We start from the raw sequence: 13961 nt of genomic DNA on the forward strand, positions 1-13961 counted from the left end.
AAGCAGTCTATGATTGATGCAAAAAATATAACGTGATTATTTGTAAACAACGAGAGAGGAAGAGTAGGATGGAACCACTAAGATTTATGACAACCATTTAGGGTAAGAAAAGCTCACAAAAAGTAGAGAAAAGAAATACTGGGAAGGTAGTAAATTATGTATTTAGAATACAGCATAAAATTGTGGAACAGTATAATTGGAAAAATTTTATGTTCTAAGGCATAATAAAGTACAAACTCGGTAATTCATTCAATCTACTCATCACATTTTTCTTAAATAATAATTTTATAATAAATGCTGATTAGCTTCAAAGAGTGTATTACAATTCTAATTTTTTTAGTAACATGGATTGAATTCAGGGGCACTAGACCACTAAGCTACATCTCCAGACCTATTTTGTATTTTATTTAGAGACAAGGTCTCACTGAGTTGCTTAGCACCTGGCTTTTGCTGAGGCTGTCTTTGAACTCATGATCCTTCTGCCTTAGCCTCCAGAGCTGGTGGGATTACAAGCAAGCACCACCACACCTGGCAAGTTACAATTCTTTCATAGTGGGGATTTCTTTGGTATCATCTAAGCACACAGGTGAATACTTTGCCCTTGAAGAAGTCAGTAAATTTTTATTATCATGCAAATAAAAACAACAACTTCACTAAGTAGAATTAAAAAATCAGATGTTTTCTAAATCTGAAAGTACCACTAACACTCAATTTCATTTATGTATTTCAGCACAAGCTAGAAAACACTCCTCTCATAAGCTACGTTATATTCAAATCTTTTCTGGAATTTTAAAAGAAGTTTCTAGTTTTAGAAATGACTATGTTATTGAGGTTTGTGCAAAGGAAAATATAACTACAGAAAACTTATACATAACTATTAGAAAAGGTTCCACAACATTTTTAAAATTTTTTTTAGATGTTGATGAACTTTTATTTTATTAATTTATTTATATGTGGTGCTGAGAATTGAACCCAGTGCCTCACACTTGCTAGGCAAGTGCTCTATACTGACCCACAAGCCAGCCTTAAGGTTCTACAATATTATAAAACTTTTTCTACAAAATTATGAGAGTTTTTAGTTTATTTATTTTCTATATAATCATGAAATAAAATGTACTCAACATGGAGGATTAGAATATTCTGAGTTGCCGAAATAATCACATGCAAATGTTCTCTATATGTAACAGTCAAAATCACCAAGTTCTGGATAATACATCTATCAACTTTGGTAATGAAAGACAAGACATGGTCTTGCTTGTTACCTAGACAATCTATGACCTTTATGACCTACATGTAGGATTCTAAAATCCTCATTTTCTCAATATGCCACTATGAAGACTTGACTGTGGATATCAGACAGTTTGGACACACAAAACAGAAATAAAAACAAGTTCAAAACTCTGTGCACTTCAACGGATTAGCTCAGTTATCAGGACATAGAATATCTCCTAAATGGTTGAACTACTTCTACCAAATATGTCATATTACATATTCTACATAATATATCACATGCTAGATCACATAGCAAAGGCACTGTTTAATCAATAAAGCTGCTATCTTTTCCTAAATTTATAATGTTATGGAAAAAAGCAAGTTTGTATTATAAATTTCAGAATATATAGCATGATCTTTGAAACTTAATATACTCCAGGGCTCCTAAGATACAAAGAAGTATATGAAATTCCTGTGCAATCTAATCAAGTAGCCCATATTAAATATCATTAATTCACAGTAAATTGCTTCCATTACCAGGAGCAATTAAAATCCACAGAATAAATTTCAATCCACACTGTAATACAAACAGCAATATTCTTCATAGGTAGCTGCATTTAAAAAATAGGTACATGACTTTTAAAATACATGAAAAAATCAGAACCAAAATGTACCTTCTGTATATTCTCTAATTTTTTCTTTTCAACCTCAAATTGTTTCATCCAGCAATGTCTCTTTTCTTCTTCCTCTTGAAATTGCTTTTCTTCTTTATCCCTCTGAGCTTTGAGAATTTCTTTATCTTTATCTTCTAGTTCTTTCTGTTTGTCTTGCCAGGCTTCAAAAGACTGTCTACATCTTTCTTCAACTTCAAAATATCCAAAATTTATATCAGCATCATCTGCATTCATAAAGAATAATAACAGTATTATTCTTAAAATCAAATCTGTACAACGTGAATCAATTTAACATATAAAAGTAAATTTGGCTGGGTGCTGTGGTACATGTCTATAATCCCAGCAAACACAGTAAGCTGAGGCAGGAGAATCATAAATTCGAGGTCAGCCTCAGCAACTTAGTGAGGCCCTAAGCAACTTAGCAGTGACACTGTCTCCAAAAATAAAAGTGCTGGAGAGGTGGCACAGTGATTAATTGCCTTTGGGTTCAATCACTGGTACCTCACCGCCCCCCCAAAAAAACAATAAAAAACCCATAATTTTAGATAATTAACATAAATATATTAAAAAAGAAAAGTGATAATATGCAAACACATTATTGAATACACATGGACATTCCACTGCAGTCAATAAAGAAGTCAAAATACTTGCCTTGCCTTAAAATATTCCATAAAAAGAAAACTATCCAATATTTTTTCAGATAACTATAATCAATCATACAAATTGTCAAAAATATTGAGCAGTGTGGCACACCTGGTAAAGCATGTTCATCAATAGGCAAGTCACAAAGATCAGGCTCAGGAACCAAGTCAGGATTTTCACAATGGGATTTACTTCTCATAAATTCTTCTTTTTCTATTTCAGTTAATATCTAAGAGGTTAAAAGAGTACCAATAATTAAATAAAATCAAGATAGAATAAAATTATGACTTCAGTAGTGAATTAAACATATATAATATAGAATTTTACTTTCTAAAACATCTGTATATACAAATCTACAGTGCATTGATAATTATTTTCCTCATGAATAAAAATATTTTCTCATGAAGAAAATATTTTACCCTCTCAATGTTTTCCAAACCCTAACCATTTTTTAAAATAATTTTTTGATAGTAGATGGACATAATACCTTTATTTAATTATTTTTATGTGGTACTGAGGATGGAACCCATTGCCTCATACAAGCTAGGCAAGCACTCTACCATTGAGCTGAAACCCCAGGGCTCAATTCATTTTAAGATTAATCTACCATCTTTAGTTAATATGTTTGATATTTTTTCAAAATGTTTCTATTAATAACTATTTTACTAATGCATTTCTTTCTTAGGTATAGTAATTGTTCCTGCATAAAAAATTATCAATGAATTCAATATGACAAAAAAGAGAGCTAAAAATTCTCTATTTACATAAGTGATATGCATAAGTGATAATTTTGATCAACACTTATCCATAATTTTATTCCTACAATACTCCAGTTGGAAAGATAGAAGATATTTATTCCAATGAGTCAGCAGTATGATAATTTAAAAAAATATTCTAATTTGCAGTACCACAGAAAGAGTAAGAATCAAAATTTTTAAATTATATTAAACATCTTAAGTAGAAACAGAGTTAGATAAGAGAGAGGTAAAATGAGAGTAAATTGAACCCAATGAATAAATCTGAGGAAGAGATTCTCTTTAATATATTTGTGAGGTTTTAACCCAATAAAATACTACACTCCCTTTTATTTGTATTTTTAAGAATTTTTTCTTTTATCTGCTTTTACAAAGTAATATAAACTCTTATACATTCAAAGTTTCTATGCAGTATTTAAGGTCTTTGCTGAAACACTGTAAATTTCTAAGAAAGATAGTAAACATAAGAATATATTCATTGTTTTCCTCTGAACATTTAGGAAAAAAATATCATGCATACTGGTTTATCTATATGAACATTAAACTTCCAAATACTGATGGCTCAAATTATTATTTTAACGTTCTCACAGACTGAAATTTGTGTGGTTTCATATACTATTCAAGAGGAAACCATCAAATAAAAAATGACTTGTTTAAAAACAATCATATTTTAAATCAGTGAACTTAAAATCAATGAACTCTCATCCTATGTAAGCTTAAAAGACAAATTTCTAATCGCAATATTGAGTATTTTCTGTCAAATGTTGAACATATACCTTCATTAGTTGTTCCTGATTTTCTTTATATTCAGTTGATAATCCTATCCTTAAATGCATATGATTATCAGAAACTGTTCCATAACTATAGCCTAAAAAAGGAAAATATATTATAATATTTTACAAAAAGTTTATAATACTTTATAAATGTAATTTTGAATATTAGAGTACAACACGCCAAAATCTTAAACACCTTCATCATTCTTTAATTTCAGCTTTTATCAGAATAACTTCTTGATCAGCAATAGGAACTCAATAGAACAGAAAAATGAATAAAGAAGAGAGGACATTTGTTGTATTTATTTTAAAAGTAAAAGCAATAAATTTCTAAAGCACTATTAACTCTTTACCATTTTAAAATTCTAGGCTGAGGTTTGTTTTCTATGAATTCAGAATCATGTAATGTATAATATTGCAATGGCACCTTGATTAGAAATCAACAAAGGTTCAATTACACCTGCCACAAACTAGCAATACAATCCTGCATAAGATAATGAAATTACTATAAGAAAAATATTAATTAATAATTAACATAATGAAGTTAAAACTTATTCTTTATTTAACAAAATTTTGTTGAATTTATTGTCTTTTTATTGTCTGCTGAAATGTATTACATTTCTTTTTCTTTATTCAATTAAAGTGTGATATCATGGTAATGCTCCCATTCTTCTTGTTAACTAACTATTCACACCTATTTGGTCATATATATTTTCTCCATCAATACCAATTCAAAATGTGTCTGACATGCCTTTCTGTGTGAGATGCTGAAAAGAAAAAATAAATTATCCAAATTACTTTGCAGCTAAGTTTTACATATAGATATATTTTTCCTAAGTTTTCAATGTCATATCAATAGTAAGTGTAAAGAGAAGTTTTTGATATTTTCATCTTTCTGGCCCACACTGTGATGATACAGGAGACTTTGAGTTGGAGACAGGAGTGTGTAGGAAAGAATTTATATCTCTGAACTTCTTAATTATGACAGAAACTTCTTCTGTACTATAGTTCTGAAATGTATGTTGAGGTTGTTTTACGTCTTGGATACACAGCCTAAAATCTGGGTCTCTTCAGTCCTGTGAACAGTAATTTATTGCAGTAGCTAGTTATCAAAAATGATTCTTCCAAAGAACCATGCCTCCTGTACGCATGTCCTATGTAGTTCCCTCCTACACTGAAATTAAACTAATGCTATGTAACTAAACAGGATGTGGTAGATATGATACTGTCTGACTTCTAAAAATAGGTCATAAGTCTTAGGTTCCACCTTAGTCTCTTGGTATTTTGTCTCAGAACATTGAGTTTCAGAATTCAAATGTTATATAATGAGAAGTATAAGCCAAAAGAAAAGGCTACATGAAGATGCCTCCAGTTGACAGGTACTTAGCTGAATTCCCCAATCAATAAGCTACATGAATTGCCAGGCATTTGAATGAGCCCTCTTGGAATCCCAGTACAGTTGAGCTTCCAGAGGATGATAGATGTAATCAACATTCAACAAAAATGCATAATAATCCAAGGAACAACTGCCCAGCTGAGCCCAGTTAACTCACAGAATCATAGATATTTTTAAAAATGTTATTTTAAGCCACTAATTTCATTTCACAACAATAAATATTCAGCACATTTATTCTACCTATAAAAGTAAACAAAAATCTTACTGCTTAGAGTGGCTCTGTTTTCTACAACTGAGGTTTCCAATCAATACAAATGTAAATTACCCTCCAATTTATTTTGTATGCTATCTTCATACAGATACAGATATTGATACTTTTAAAATAGTCCCATACTCAATTTTCTTTTCTTTAATGTAAAGTAATAGGAAACTGGTAATAATTAAAACTGGGGAAATAAGAATAGGCATGGGGACACACAACTGTAATCCCAGCAGCTAGGAAGGAAGCCTGAGACAGGAAGATAACTCCAATTTATTTTGTATGCTATCTTCATACAGATTTAATTTAAAATATATAGCTTTTTAAAGTGAATTATTATATAATATAAAAATTTTTGCTTCTTGATGTGCTGTAAGAATTCAGTTGGAAAATTTTTCCTAGTTCTTAACACTGAAGAAGAAATTCCTTTCTCCCTTCTTGCTACACTATTGATTTATTCATGTTTTTTAATTTTACATTTTTGATAATTTGAATTTCTTTGGAAAATTATTCCTTGATATTATCAAATCTATTTTATTAGAGCTGTACATGAGAACTTCTCATAATCTTCTGAACCACTGTTATTTTTCATGAAACTAATTTTCTACAATTGTGTTTTCTTTGAATTTTATACATTGATTATATGATTGTCAATATATTTGTAATATATTTTCATTATATAAATCTTAGTAAAAATAAACTATTATAATCCCTCATAGTTCAATTATAGTAAATATTATATATCTATTTATAATGGTACTACTGTCAGAAAACATGAAGTCACCCTTCCTCTTCTTTTTGCATCAATCCATCAGTAAATCCTTTTTTACTGTACCCTAAAAATGGTTGCCAGAACATGACCATTGTCCCTCATTTCTACTCAATCGATTCATCTCTAACCATATAATTCCAAGTCTTGTTGTAATATGACTATGTCAATGTGTTCTTTCTACATAATTAACAGAATGCAACTAAAATATTGCTCAAAAGGTAAGTCAGATATTCTGCTTACTCACTGCTCAAATATCAATGTCTCATAGAGACTCCTCTAACTGCCTTATTTAAAATAGCAACTTCCAGTCTCTATCCCATTATCTTGCATTTCTTCTTTCATAGCATTTATCACTATTGTAATATTCCAAATTTATTTGTTTATTGTTTGTCTCCCCACACTGAAACAGTAGAACACAAGAGTAAGACCTTTGCCTGTTTTGTTCACTGCTGTATTCTCAGTGACTACAACAGATTCTGTTATAACACTAATATTTGTTGAATGGATGTCTCTGAAAATCCATATGTTAATTTATACTATTTTCATAAAATACGTTGAACTTTAAAAGTTTTTAATAACAAAACATGACAAAACACGAACATTTTTAGATAGTTAAATTATTGATTTAAGTCCAATTTTTAATGCATGTATTATTGGACAAATCAAGGTCTGGTTGAACAATTAGCTTATTGTCATTTTTCATGATAAGACAAGAAGTGATTAATTCTAGTTAAATTTTGATCATTCCATTATTAGAATAATTCTAAGTAATATTGCCCAGTTCAAGCAAATAAAGTTTGTTAGGCTTTTGTATACAAAGACTTATTTCCCTCCAAAAATGTGTGCATATTGATACTTTTAAAATAGTCCCATACTCAATTTTCTTTTCTTTAATGTAAAGTAATAGGAAACTGGTAATAATTAAAACTGGGGAAATAAGAATAGGCATGGGGACACACAACTGTAATCCCAGCAGCTAGGAAGGAAGCCTGAGACAGGAAGATAACTCAAAGTTAGCCTCTGTAATTTACCAAGACCTTAAACAATTTAGCAATACCCTGTCTCAAAATAAAATATAAAAAGGGTCAGACATGTGGCTCAGTAGTTAAGTAACTCTGTATTCAATCCCTGGAACCAAATGAAAAAAGAAAATAACTGGAGAAACAAAATTATTTATAGAGATATAATGAAGATACTAAGAAAAAAAATATATGCTACATCTGATAGTTCATAATACTATAGATTATTCAGCTGATAGTTCATAATACTATAGATAATTTATTAGTGATAAAGGTACATTCATGTACATAGCACAAGATAAGAACAGTAAACAACTTAGTTTGCTAAATTATGTTATCCAAACTTACTGAAAACTTATCTGCCAATCAAATGAAATCTGAACTTACTTAAAACATTGGTGTCTTCTAAATCCTGAAGAAGGAGTTCTTCAACAGTTTTACTCTTGTTCTTTATAATGTTGATGCAGTGAAGAACTGACTCTGGTAATTCTTCTAAATCCTAAAATCAAAATTACACATAAAATATTCCTCTTTAAAAATTTGAGCAAAATATGCAAAGGAGGTAAAAGGGCTACAGAAAAGGTACAGTTCAGACAAATATTTTGCTAAAATTTGCTTTTTACTTTATTTTATGGAAGACCCTAACGAAACAAATGAAAAGTTTCCTACATATGATTTTATTAACTTTATTACAAGCTGTTTATTTTTAAGTGTCCTTAATTATTGTGTATATTTTAGATTTGTCTCAATGAATTTTATCAACTATTAATGAAAATTGCAAAGTTTTTTCCAAAATATATATAGGAACCAAATAGAAGAACCAATAACTTATATAAGAAATTAATACTTTCCAAAATTTACTCTATGACTATCAAACACAAAGTTAGTCAAATTCATGAATTAGGGGCTGGGGATGTGGCTCATGCGGTAGCGCGCTCGCCTGGCATGCATGCGGCCCGGGTTCGATCCTCAGCACCACATACAAACAAAGATGTTGTGTCTGCCAAAAACTAAAAAATAAATATTAAAATATTCTCTCTCTCTCTCACTCTCTCTCTTTCTTAAAAAAATCATGAATTATTACAAAATATCTATCAATATGGACTATGTAAATATATTTACAAATTTTCAAATTAAGTAAATACAGTGATAGTAATTTACAAAATGTAAAAATGCAGTAAATATATCCATAAATATTATAACTAGTTAGAAAATACGATACAAAGAAATAGCCATAATAACAGCAAATATTTAACATATCAGGAGTAATTTTAATAATAATCTAGAAACTAGAAATCCACATCTATTTGACTACAAAACTTCATTGATGGCCCTAAAAATACAATGCGGATGAATCACTTTAGATGTTTTTGATACAGAAGAACATTACATACACTGATTTCATCTAATAAAATATTTTCTGACATACTGGGTTTCCCTCTAATAAGTTAAGATTTTCAACCATATTTTTTTCTCTTCATGTTCACTAATAGAATTCAGTGCTTATTTTGAGAAGAGATATCAAAGATAAAGAGAAAAATGTTGCTTTTCCCCTTATCATTACAAAAAAGCAAATAAAATTCAATGTTATAAACTAATTCCTGGTATTAACTGTACTCTTCTATCCTCTGTCCTACATGAGATTTTTTATTTCTTGTTTGATTAAGAAGTCTTTTAAGATACCTGGATTGTACAAAATGTTATTATGTCCTGCCATATATAATTTGTAATTCCTGAATCTAAAAAAATGAGATATGTATACAAAATATACCAAGAAAATTAATATTCCTACTGAAAAGCATTTGTGTTAAAAGGCTTAAAAATGCAATACTTAACACTTACTGCATCACTACCTTCACTCTGAGTTTCTGAGTTTGACTCACTCTCAACCTCATCTTGTTCCAAGGAGGAAATACTGATTTTATCCAATTCAGCTTCTATCTCTTCTTTGAGTTTTGCATCATCATCATCACTGTCTTCCATCACTCTTCATATTAAAAAACAGAAAATAAAAATAAAGAGGCTATTATGTCTCTAAAAATTGTGTGTTCTTTAATTTTGCATATCAGTCCAACATGTTTCATTCAAACCTATTTTAACAAACTTTTATCATACCTTATTATGATTGTACTATATGTTAAAGAATATTGTTTTACCGCTTCATTCACTTATCTTTTCAAAAACATATTTGACTATAAAATGTTCAAATCTAATATTAATTTTATATTTTTTTAAGAGAAAAAAATATGGAATGAACTGGCTTACCTTCTAAAATCAAGAGATTTCAAAGTAAAATTCCACATGGGCCCAATTAATAAAAACAACATTGAATATTTTGAATATTTAGAGATTAAAATACTTAGAAAATAATAATCTAAGTATGGGCAAAGCATATGGCTTTTTTGTAGTCATTGAGAATGCTGGTAATTCTGTCATAGATATAGTTAGCCACAGCTTTTGCTAACATGACACGTAATGGCAGATAATATATGACAATCTAAATATTATACATATAACCTAAACTTTATAAACTATGAAATAGCCTAAGTGTTTATTTTATTTAAATTGTTAATGCTTGTAATGGATATAGGCACAGCAATGTATTATAGCATATTTTCACATCATCATTATCAAGTTCACTACCACCATCATTAGTTTCCATATATAGAGTATCTATAATAAGCCAGGTAATAGAAGATACTTAAGTAAATTACGAATATTAAAAAAATGTAACAGGATAAAGATGATTGTAGTCCTTGTATATATGACAAAACCAAGGTTTGAAGATGTTACTTAACTGTCCAAAATCATTATGCTATTAAGTAACAGGGCAGAATCTTAAGTCAGATATAAGAATTTTAAAGTCAGTGCTCTTTCTACTACTAAATGGTATCAACTCAGCTGAGTTCATTATCTATCCGACAATCCCTCTGTATGCCATCACCTAGTCCAATCGTGTTCAAATTGAAGGTTAGGACCCATTAATTGATCAAGAAATTAATTGATTAAGAAATTATTCACTCTTAATCACTAAGTTTTAGTGATAGGATGAGAAAGGAAAGGAAGTGTTAGGATAGCCTAGAAAACAAAATATAATGATTCTATATATTAAGATAAAATTGTTTAAAATTTTTCAGTTATGAATACACACATACATATGCACATATGCATGAGTTAAATGAAATATATTTTATTAGTACTTTTTTATTTACTGTAGATCTTAGTCACATAGCCACATCAATGTTTATAGCAGCTCACAATAGCCCTTCAATAGATGAATGGATAAAGAAAATGTGTTGTATATATATACACAGAGGAATATTACTCAGCCATAAAGAAGAATGAAATTATGGCATTTGCAGGTTAAGGATGGAGCTGGAGTGTATCATGCAAAGCGAAATAAGCCTGTCCCAAAAAACAAAGGCCAAAAGTTTTCTATGATGTGCAGATGATAATTTACAATAAGGCAGGGGCTAGGGAAGAATAGAGGTACTTTGGATTATGCCAAAGGGAGTAGGCGAGGGGAGGGGATATGGAGCTAGGAAAAACAGTAGAATGAATTGGAAATTATTACTCTATGTGCATATATGACAACACAACCAGTATAATTCCACATCATTTACAACCAGAGAAATGAGAAGTTATACTCTATCTACGTATGATATATCAGAATGCATTCTATTGTCAGGTATAAGTAATTAGAACAAATAGAAAAACTTTTTAAAAGTTTGAAATATATCAATCAGCTCTTATTTTATTTTTCAATACACTCTTCCAAACTTTCATTGTTTCCTGAAGGCACTGGCCTTTCTACCTGTGTTCTTGTTCTTTTCTTCCTTCCTTATCCTTTTCCCCATTCCTTCCTTAATTCATTCCTTTACTCATTCAATTCAAAACTAACTTTTTGAGAATGTGCAACATGGATTCATAGCAGTGCTGGGTGCTACAAATACATTGATTAAGTATAGTGTGGTTAATAAAGAAGATTAAATACCCTCACTTCACTATTTCTTTTCATGAATCCCCTTCTTATCCATCCTTCAGGAATAGGAGCTCCTCTCCCTAATAAACTATCATACTTTACCTGTAGGCTGATTCTAAAAACTTCTTACTTACTGAACATTGTTTTGTACATTATTTCTGTGTTTACTACTTTATCATACATTTTTTATTCCTTTGTTCCTCCTCTCCATAAAAACATGACCAAAACCCTGGGACTCTCACTAATGATAGATATCACTTATCTTTCTTTCACAAATAAGTGATTTAATCAGACTGATTCCATGTGTGTTGGCTGAAATCCTAAGAACTTATCCTAGAGAAATGAAAACTTAGATTTACACCAAAATTTTTACATAAATGTGCACAGTAGCTTTATCCATACTAGCCCCCAAATGAAAAAACACAAATGTCCTTCAACAGGTGAGTGATTAAATAAACTCCAGTGTATCCATACCATTCAACACTACTCAGCAATCAAAGGGATGGACTATTGACACACACAACAATACAAGTAAATCTCCTTGCAACTATGTTGATTAAAAAGTAAAAAACATGATTTCATTTATGTAACATTTTGAAATCAGAAAAATTAATAAATGAGGACAGTTTAGTAGTTAAGGTGTTAGAGAGAGCATGAGTTATAAAACACCATCATGAGGGATTTTGTAGTGCTAGAACTATTCAGTGTTGGTGGCTGAAGATAAATGAACTTATTCAGATGATTAAAATTGCATAGAACATAGTACACATAAAATAAAGGAAAACTGAATAAAATTAGTAGATTTTTATCAATGTCAACATTCTGGTTATATTACTGTATAATTAACAAAATATTACCATTGGGAGAATTTGCAGAGTACAAGAACATTTTTGTACTCACTTGTAAATCTAATAAAATTTTAATTAAAGCTATACTAAGTATGCACAAAGTTACATAAGTTATGGCTCCATAGAACATGGTGCAAATTATTTAAAATGGTACAATTACTATTATTCTTGTAAGAAAGTATCCAAAAGGACTAACTAAAAAAAAGCAAATGGCAAGAAAATAGGACAACAGAAAATCTCTTTTTTGGTAACTACACACACATACACACACACACACACAGACACACACACAGAGTTTTTAGACACAAAAACTTCTTGAAGAAATTGGGGAATTTTAACAGTTATGTCATACCTTCATGTTGACTGATTTTTTAAAAAAACATGAATATACACTATTTTCATAATTTTAAAAGCTCATTTAGAATATTCAATTTCCCACAATCTTCTCCCTTCAAAACACAGCAAAACAACCAACAGAACAATACTAATAATTTAATTCCAAGTAATTCAATAGCTTTCTTAGGCAAAAAATTTTTTAGACTTTGTTAATGTGCTTATAAAATAGAATGCACAGGTACATGAAACTTTATATAGAAAGAAGGGCAAGCAAATAGGGTGAAGGTAAGAATAATTTCCGTTATATTTCCACTTCTGTTTATCTCAGGTTCCTTACACAAGCCCCATCCAATGTTTCCATATCTGAGCACAAATGCAAATTTACATTTTACACATCAACTGTTTAAAAAGAGAAGCAGATTAATTTTAACATATCCTATTTAACAAATATTCAAATATCATTTCTGCTTATAATGAATAGGCCAGCACCATGGTCTACTCCTGTAATCCCAGCGGCTGGGGAGGCTGAGGTAGGAGAGTGGAAAGTTCAAAGCCAACAAAAGGGAGGTGCTAAGCAACTCAGTGACACCCTGTTTCTAAATAAAAATACAAAATAGGGTTGGGGATGTAGCCCAGAGGTCGAGTGTCCCTGAGTTCAATCCCCTGGTACCAAAAACAAACAAACATATGATGAATATAAAGTATTATTATCACTATTTTATTTATTTGTTTGTTTATTTATTTATTTATTTGGTACTGGGCCATGAACACGCTAGGCACTCACTCTACCACTAAGCTAAATCCTCATCCCTAAAAGTTATGAGTTATTAAGATAAAAATTAAAATTTGCACTGTTGTTCTGCACACTAAGTCTTTGAAGTCCGGTGGGTATTTTACACCTACAGCACTTGTCAACAGACACCTGCAGCTAGTGGTTTCCTTCCCGGACAAGACTGGCTGCTCTCGTGAATCCCGTAGTAAACTGGCGATGGCAAACCATTTCAAATTGATAAGGAAACGCTTGAAGGTGGAGAAACTGCCAAAAGTGACAGGGCTTAAGTAACTCCCCTCTTTGGTCTCTACAGAAAAAGGAAGGGAAACCTACTTCACGAAGTAACAAAAATTATTTGTGTGTGGAATCATGAAAGCAAGAGAAAGGGAGGGAGGGGAGGAGAGAGGAAAAGAAAAGAACTGGCACTTGGTGTATTTTAGGATGTGGGGGAGAGGGAAGCGGGGTGTTAACTATCAAAGGCTCCGTAGGCGGCCAAGTTGGATCTTAAAAGTTCTAAGGGA

General features: G+C 30.7%; 1 protein-coding gene across 4 annotated transcripts in view; it reads right to left on the reverse strand.

Annotated features, from left to right (window-relative positions):
- The window catches only part of Lrriq1 (leucine rich repeats and IQ motif containing 1), a 199146-nt gene that overhangs the window by 184902 nt on the left and 283 nt on the right, over window positions 1-13961 (reverse strand). For all 4 annotated transcript variants that reach the window (XM_046419370.1, XM_058571322.1, XM_046419372.1 and 1 more), the window contains exons 2-6: window positions 9345-9489; window positions 7890-8001; window positions 4060-4151; window positions 2640-2757; window positions 1887-2110 (exon numbers count right to left, since the gene is read on the reverse strand). In XM_046419370.1, coding sequence (XP_046275326.1) covers window positions 1887-2110; window positions 2640-2757; window positions 4060-4151; window positions 7890-8001; window positions 9345-9485 — 687 coding nt within the window. In that variant the 5' untranslated portion in view covers window positions 9486-9489. The remainder of the gene's footprint in view (window positions 1-1886; window positions 2111-2639; window positions 2758-4059; window positions 4152-7889; window positions 8002-9344; window positions 9490-13961) is intronic.

Source organism: Marmota monax, unplaced genomic scaffold, assembly GCF_021218885.2.
Source record: "Marmota monax isolate L192 unplaced genomic scaffold, Marmota_monax_Labrador192_F-V1.1 WCK01_AAM20220418_F8-fsc00036, whole genome shotgun sequence".
Classification (NCBI taxonomy): Eukaryota; Metazoa; Chordata; class Mammalia; order Rodentia; family Sciuridae; genus Marmota; species Marmota monax.